We start from the raw sequence: 8,404 nt of genomic DNA, 5'->3' as shown, positions 1-8,404 counted from the left end.
CATCTGATTTGCTTGGTGCATGCAAAAGGAAAACAGTGCTCACAAATTGAAGCATATGCAATTAATCTTACCAATTTTTTATTAGAAGTTGCTATCCTCTGAATATATTAAATTATCTATATGTCGTCGTATCTCCTGTCCGAAGTGGCGAAGTTTGATCTTTCGGCCACAGCTTTTAACTGCAGATTCATTGTTTATAATTATATTGGGGTATAACTGACCTACCCTCCTTATTGGCTTAAGAATAGATGCCTCTGCTAATATCAACTAAAAAATAATATATTATAGTTCCGTGTATAGCTGTGTGTATGTTTCTATAGCCGTCTAACAAGAAAAATACGGCTAAATGCTAAACATTATCATAATTTATTATTTTTAACTATCACTTAACCATCAACATACTTTATTTTATACTTTTAAATATTAATAATTAATTAATAATAAAAAATAATAAATTCTGATGATCATATAACATTCTTCGTTAAATAATTTCTTTTCCCAGATAAGGGATACTATAAATTTTGATGATTTTTTAACGGTGTATTTCATAGTGATTATAATTGTGATAATGATATCGTTTATAGAATTTGGATAATACTTAAAATATATAATTAAAATTAAATTTTGATTTTATAAAAAAAATATAATTAAAATAAAAATATTATTAATATAATTTTAATTATATTTTTTAGATATTACCAAAATTTAAATAATTACCATATCACTATAATCATAGTACAGTAAAATTCATCTTTTCTAACTAGTCCATATCTAAGAAGAGTAATGGAAATTTTAGGCCATTAAAGACATGCTACCTTATTTTTCTTTTCTCTTTTGCACTCCAGCATAGTAGCTTCTCACATTCCCCTAAAACATCTAAATACACGGGCTATGTTTCTGCCCCCGAGTTATGTGCCTATTCCAGATTTCCAGTTAGTTTTGGAAATATTTTTCTTGAATCCAGGAGGCAAAATGAATCTTCCTTTTCGTTTTCCTTTGATTTTGCTATTCTCCAATAGCAATAACATCTTTACATTTTATCCAAATACATACATACATGCATACATACATATATCTTTAAAATTTTATTTTTCATTCTTTTCCTTTTATCTTACACTACACAGTCACACACTGAAAGGGTTCTATATTCCACTCTTGAGATTTGGACTTCGATGCAACTTGATGAGAAACCTACAAATCTTTTATCTGTGCCAAGACTCGGCTGCCTTTACAAATTTATTTATGTAACTCCCTCGGATTAATAGTTTTTCAATATGAGACGCCCAACGCCCAATTACTTCAAGTAGCCTAGTAGGTTATTGTGAAATGAATAGTTTATCGGATCACTACCAGCTAACGAACCAGAGCAAAATGAAGCAACTAGATGTGAAACATAAATGTAACAAGACAGGAGTTTGATTAAAAATCAACATCAATGGTTAAGATATAAACCTTTACTTTTTCCGGTGGTAATATTTGTCAAGCAGTATCTCTGAATACTCTCCAAAAGTAAGGGAAGCATTTGATGCAATGAGCTGGAAAAAAAATGGAGAAAATATATTAGGCGGAATACTAATTACATATTTTAGAATCGACTATACTACGTGTACACCAAAATCAGCCACTACTCCATTAGTATAAAATACATGTTGAAATACAAAATACACATGGAAAATAAACTAAACCACACATGTATTTATACACAAATATAAAGTGACTGATTTTGGTGGGGCTAATTTTAGTGTACAAATAACATTTTTGTTTTAGAATCCATATGTTATATAGAATGGATTGATTTGTAGTTTATTTAAACAGAGAACATCATCAGTAACCCACAAATATAGCTTTGCCACCTTCCCGCCATAGGTAGAACTCAAAATGTTCAACGACTGACCCCATATGTATAATTTTGTTGTCTTACATGCACTCTACACAAACCATACCCAGTACTTGCAAATAATACAATCACATTGCAGAGAAGCTTTTTTTTAATTATTTTAAATGTGTATTTTTTAATCAATATTTACTCAGATATCGTATTGTGTAATGGTGCATGGTTTTGTAGTCCTACTGAAGGTGAAATAAGGCTCATGAATCAGGAATGCATACCTCTTTATGGATATGAACTTCCTCAGGAAAACCGAGTCTTTCGTCCCTGAAAGGCATAGTATTAATATTATATCTTACTATAAAATTGAGCTCAGATCCATAGTTTTCAATCCTTTCATGTTAGCATGACTATCATGTGTGTATGACTGAAGATCAGCGCAAAGCATCATCAAAGCAACAGAAAGTTCTTGCATTTCTTTTCAGATAACATACCAGTCAGGTTGCATGAATAATGCAAATGTTGATCGTTCAATTCCAGCAGTGTCCTTCCCCTTAGGAGCCTAAAAGTATTTAAAAGGGGAAAAAATATCAGAAAGATACCGATAGAAATAGAATCAGAAAGGTCAACATAGCAAGAGTTGAACAAAAGTTCTGATTTGAGAAAATCTAGACAGGATCAAGCTATAAGATACATATCAACGATACAGGATGCTCAATTTATGAACATCAAGGGAAAAGCTCACTTTTTTAATTCATCTATGAACATTATTAATTACTATTTGTCATACTCGGTAGAGAAGAGGCATCAAAAACATATAAGATACAACAGGCCAAGCAAATCAATGTCATCTAGTGTCCCAACCAATATGCTTTAAAAGAGAATAATTGTAGTTCATTCGTTAATGCTCAAATAAACTTCATAAGGTATTACTTAATACATATATTCTCTAACATTTATATTAACTAATAAGTTAAGGAACCTGGCAAACCCTGCAGAAGAAAATAATACCAAGAGAACTATGATTGTCATACCACATCAACAACTAGTACTGAGAACAAGAAACCTACAATTTGAGGTATGAAAAGAAAAGGAATCTACATGCATAAATTGAGAAAACAGGATGACAACTGCATATGCTACAAGTATTCAACCAAACTAACATAACAGTTCTGCACAGTTCTGGAAGTTTTTCAATTACCTGCACACAATGAGGGGTTGCGCAAAGATAACCACCAGAAAGTATTTCAGTTGTTTCACCAATTTGGTAAGCTATATCATCTTTTCCATAGACAACCTAAGAATTAAAACAATAGTAAATACATTGAACCAGAGATAAAGATACCGTGCTTAAATCTTTATCAATTTGGACTTCGCAATATTAGTTTTTTTACCAGTTTAGACATTCAACATGACTGTTCCTAACAGTTATTTTTCCTTCTATAACAAAACGAGAAAAACATGCATGCAATGTTCTATTTGTCCTTAGTTGCAGGTTTTGTGTAATATATTGAACTTATCAATCCTTGAACATTAAGGAAAGGCCCTAAATTGGAATCCTAAAAGTTTTTAAGGATATTCAACAAGTGCACAGGAATTTTATAACATTGCAGTCAGTTGACATCACATGTTCTAATGTATTTGATACTTTTAAAGTACATTATCCATTCCAAAGATACAATGCATCTAAAACCATGTCATAGAAATTTACAAGACTAAATCTTTCAAACATTATCAGAAAGGTGACATTTTAATTTCAACAGATTAACATATTTGAAAATTTTACATGTTGACTGAATGAGGAGGATGGGATATTTATGTGAAAGAAAGATGAACCAATAAAAAAATTTATGGTTGCAATCGTGAACATTTCTTATCATTAGCATTAAAATCATCTAGTGTTATTTGAAACTCCAGAAGAGTGTATACTTTGACGATTTGATCACTTCTTGTTCGGATATAAAGGCCGGCAGCACTATCAGGGCAAGGTATCTCTATACCATCTCTCATAAACATACCACAGGTCAGACCTACACAATGAATTGAAATGGGAATTAAACAAATTGACAACACATAAAGAAACATTACAACGGACCTTGCAATATATTCATCTTTATATCCATGGACATTTCTATTGTTTCAATTTAACTAGAGGAATATAAGAAAAGCACAACCCATATATGAAATGTGCTAAACTGATAACAAGAACCTGTCAATGAACCATGGTCTGTATGCCATCCACACCAAGAAGAGATAGAGTTACCATCTTGGATGCTGTAACAAGTCATTTGGAAGTTGGAACTTGTTAGTATACTATCATGCATGCCTATGCAAAAGGATAGAAGAATATTAGAATAGAAATGTTTTCTATATTCAGGTATCATCATATTACCTCATAAAGAAAATAGATTCAACTATTTTGAAAGAGATAATATTTAACGAACATTTCCTTTACTATGTATGGCTATAATGTTTGCACAAGTCAATGAACTTGTAGCTCAAATGGCACAAGTCATTTAAGACTCTGTATAATGATTATGGCAGACATTCTATCATCCATAGAACACAATTTCAATTCTAAAAAGAGGTATATTTCTTAAAAAAATAAAGATATCAAACTTAACTTTTAAAAATTTATATTAGTCACGTGAAAACAAGGATCATTTAAATCCTTTTTATCTGAACCAGGAAAAGAGAAAGTCTAAGTGACCAACAGTTTTTTAGCCAACTTTTTCTTTATGTTGCCTACAAAATTGTTGATCATGTAGCATGACTCCTTTAAGACAGAATATTTGGAAGTCTTGAGATAGTGATGTCTATACTTTTCAGAAAGATACTCGAGGAATGGATTCTTCCTGTCATAAACAGGCACTAGAATTTCTTGCTATGGGGCGGGGGGATAATATTCCTTAGAAATATCAAAGAAAAATAATTATTGGACCAAATTTCTAGTATTTGTCTGTCATAATATATGATAAATTTCAAAACAAAGCTTACAAGTTGGATCGGATATTGACATTGAAATATTACAATACGCAAAAGAAAAGACGCTTTAAATCAAAATTACCCTTGTTGTGAAGGAAAATAATACAGCAAACGTCCTTTGTGACAGCGGGAGCGATGAAGTATTGGTTTCAGACCTTCATCCTTGTTGATTTTCTTCCCTTTAGATACTGAGAAGTGAGAACGAACAATGCTTAATATAGGTAAGCAACTAGGTTAAGAGCAAAAAATAGTCCAATTCCAACATTACTCATGGAATACAAAGCTAAGTAAATACCACAAACCATACAAATTTAATTATCACAAGCCATACAAATTTAATTATCTTACCATATTGATCACAGTGATATGCCAACATCAATCCAACATCAAACATGAGCTTCCCAAGAGCTTTGAAAGCTACACATCAGAAACAAATAAGCAGTGAACATGTAATCAATCATGTTCTCTAGCAAAACATAAAGATCAAATAAACTATAATAATATATTGTCATTATCTAATGTCATCAAGTTGTGGAAATCGGAAGTAGTAAAATATCATATTCTTAATCTTCTAATGCTAGATTCAAAATCCATTAATCAAGGGACAAAAAACAACCTTAAGGATTGCTACTACTTTCGCGTCCAAAGCTTTAACATCCTAATAATCTTTTACCAATACAGGATGGAAACATTGTAGAGAAGATCACTAACAGGCATCATTCATAGGCAAGAATATTTTCAGGTTCGGAACAACTGACCACTCAACATGCCTGGAAATAATCTTACCAGGAATTCCTTTTTTCAGTAAATATTTCTTCAAATAATCAAACACAATTACACAAAGTGTGTACAACAAAGTAAGAATTTAAATATCTGCTGTATACTTAAAGGGAGCCACACACCCATTAAAAGAAAAACTGACAAAAGATAAATAAAACAAATGAGAATACATAAGTTGCTTGTTGCATGTACACAGCTCATATTCTGCAAATCATCTATGCATTCATTCAGATAAGACCACAGGAAAGGAAAATTTATATGACACATCAACCTATAAACCTAAGCATCAGAAAACAAAGATTATAAATGCAAAATCTGATCAGGCTTCAGGCCATACCCACTTCGAGTTCTGGTAGTGCACTGCTGGGCCATATATTTGATCCACAATATGATGGATACCTACAGAAAACACAAATCTAAGGAAATTTGTATGATCATAGGATACAGAATTGCCAACGATTCCATTTTTAACTTGGGATCTATGAGTGTAGCTGTAGATAGGCATCAACCTAAACTGAATTGCAAGTTATAAATCAAAAAGAGCTTCTTGACTGAGGTATAAATTATCTAAAAGTGAGAATGTCATATATCTAAACAATGAACTATTCCCCTATAAAAAGTAATTGAATTATAGTAGAGAAAATTTTCAATATGACAAGTGAATTCATCCACATTTACCGTTGAATCAAAGATGGCTCTGATGTTGGAGTATCATGAATGGGATTGGCATAGAAAGATCCTTTCAATAGATCTGCACTCAGGGAAGAGAAAGTTAGGTTTAAAAAAAAGTGCCTCACTTAATAATGCAGATTACTATCCCATTTTCCAAAATGTATGCATTGAACTAAATTCTACATTTCCAAATTCACAGACTTCCAAAGTTTGTTTAAACTGCTTTTGTTTTTTTAACTTCCTGGAGATAGAAAAACGAATTTTATGAAGGAGTAAAAGGGAAAGTGCATCAAACAGGCAGGATAGGTAAGCAACAGGTTTGCCCAAATAACCATGCATTTCTGAAATGGAAACATTCATATTGCAATTGGTAAAAATGCCGGGGAGAAGCCAAAAGCAAAATTGTATCCCAAAGCAAATTTATATCTTCCCAAAGAGAGTACATGGAAGAACTTATATCAAATAGATGAAAGATCTACCAGGCTTTCCAGTTTCAAGTTTCTCTTTCCCATGACTCCAACCAAAATTGTACCTAATAATTCATGGTGGATAGATGAAGAACAAGTCATTTGTAGCTTTAAAAGTTTCATGTACAGGGCAGTGGAGTAGTGTGAAAATATAACAATATATTCGGGGTCATAGAATGAAGCAGACTATGTATGTGAAGTGAAAATTTAGTAGTAAGAACTAAGAAGTCTTAACTACTGAGTAACTTACCTACTATGAGGATCCTCAAGGTCCTCTTTCACTTCTTTAGGAAGATTGGCCAATCTGATAAAAGGAGATGAAAATGTTAGCAAACTAAATTGCTTCTGATTACCACCTTTGATGTATTAAATCTACACTAATGCACCAGTGCAACATGCAAAAGATACCTTGGAGCAAGACGCAGAAGATTTGCACGCAACGAAGGGTATCCCGGAACCTATAATCAATTCCAACAAAATACTTACAATAACACAAATGTGACACAGCAGTACTTATTATGGCCAAGCTAAGTGTTAACAAGTGATGCATTAGGATACAGAATTAACTTCTTGATTTATTCAATAATATCCATAATTCATCACATCAATAAATTCAGAGAACTGTGATTTACGGTTACGGATGCTTGAAACAACAAATAAAGAACAAACAAGTCAAATGCAACATCAGGAACACACATACATCGGTGACGGAGAGGATCCCCAATCCATTGCGTCCGAATCCTTCATCAATCTTCAACGACAAGTCGGAGTTCTTATCCTGTTACAACAAGATCAAGTAACAACCACAGAATCAAATAAACAAACGCATCGCCAGAAAGATACACGCATTACCAAAACACCTATACCGGAAAAATCCTTAAGCGCCAAGGATCAAACACACGTAACATCATGAACATGCATCATAGCGATTTTCAGCTAAATTCCATTTCAGAATTGTTAGAGAGAGAGAGAGAGAGAGAGAGAGAGTACTTTGAGCTGAGAGAAAGGAATGGAAACAGTGGTGAGAATCGGGAAGGAGGATTGAGATTCGGATTCGGAGGACACGGTGGTTTTGGCGCGGCATAGAATCTGGCGGGAACGATACCGTTTTGAGAAGTGGTAAGTGCTAAGGCTGTGGTGGTGGTGTGAGCGGGTTTTGGAGAGAAGTAGGGAGGTTGAAGGGGTCATCAGGTGTGAGTGGGAACTCATTTTTCTACTATGATTCTCAAATTCAAAATTCCACGCTATACTATTTGTCTTTCAGCCTTTAAAAGTAGTTAGGGTTAGAACTCAATCAAGTTATACCAAATTTAGAGTAAAACCCAATACGGTCCTAGTAAATTTTCACGAAAGATAAAGTGATATGTTCAAAAAAAAATAATATTTTGATTCTCAATCTTTTTGTTTTGGAATAATATAATATCTTTTTAACAATATAATTAATTATTACCATTACTATCATTATCTTTTTCATCTTCATTATTATCACTCTTATCTCTATTATTTTTATTGTGTAACCATACTTTATCATCATCATTATCTCTTCTATTATCATCATCACCAATACCAATATTATCAACATTCAAATTTTCTTTTTTCATTTCTTATTCGATGTTATTTTTTTCCTTTAAAAGGTATTGTATTATAATTGCTTTTTTTCGTGGCATCATTT

General features: G+C 32.5%; 1 protein-coding gene across 5 annotated transcripts in view; it reads right to left on the bottom strand.

Annotated features, from left to right (window-relative positions):
• Positions 1-8,005, bottom strand: part of LOC107477452 (uncharacterized) — an 8,434-nt gene extending 429 nt beyond the window's left edge. The window contains exons 1-16 of one of the 5 annotated variants that reach the window (XM_021137620.2): positions 7,723-8,004; positions 7,433-7,510; positions 7,141-7,190; positions 6,983-7,036; positions 6,745-6,797; positions 6,272-6,344; positions 5,931-5,992; positions 5,162-5,230; positions 4,896-5,001; positions 4,038-4,102; positions 3,758-3,858; positions 3,030-3,125; positions 2,323-2,390; positions 2,110-2,155; positions 1,453-1,535; positions 72-179 (exon numbers count right to left, since the gene is read on the bottom strand). In XM_021137620.2, coding sequence (XP_020993279.1) covers positions 1,455-1,535; positions 2,110-2,155; positions 2,323-2,390; positions 3,030-3,125; positions 3,758-3,858; positions 4,038-4,102; positions 4,896-5,001; positions 5,162-5,230; positions 5,931-5,992; positions 6,272-6,344; positions 6,745-6,797; positions 6,983-7,036; positions 7,141-7,190; positions 7,433-7,510; positions 7,723-7,941 — 1,221 coding nt within the window. In that variant the 5' untranslated portion in view covers positions 7,942-8,004 and the 3' untranslated portion in view covers positions 72-179; positions 1,453-1,454. Of the gene's footprint in view, positions 1-6; positions 180-754; positions 1,309-1,452; positions 1,536-2,109; positions 2,156-2,322; positions 2,391-3,029; positions 3,126-3,757; positions 3,859-4,037; positions 4,103-4,895; positions 5,002-5,161; positions 5,231-5,930; positions 5,993-6,271; positions 6,345-6,744; positions 6,798-6,982; positions 7,037-7,140; positions 7,191-7,432; positions 7,511-7,722 lie in introns of those variants that run through there. The other 4 variants (XM_016097473.3, XM_016097470.3, XM_021137619.2 and 1 more) reach the window with 4 other exon arrangements.
• Positions 8,006-8,404: the final 399 nt, after the last annotated feature.

This window comes from Arachis duranensis, chromosome 3 (genome assembly GCF_000817695.3).
Source record: "Arachis duranensis cultivar V14167 chromosome 3, aradu.V14167.gnm2.J7QH, whole genome shotgun sequence".
NCBI classification, from domain to species: Eukaryota; Viridiplantae; Streptophyta; class Magnoliopsida; order Fabales; family Fabaceae; genus Arachis; species Arachis duranensis.
The sequence above is the reverse complement of the archived record's forward strand: the minus strand, read 5'-3'. Positions and strand labels throughout refer to the sequence as shown.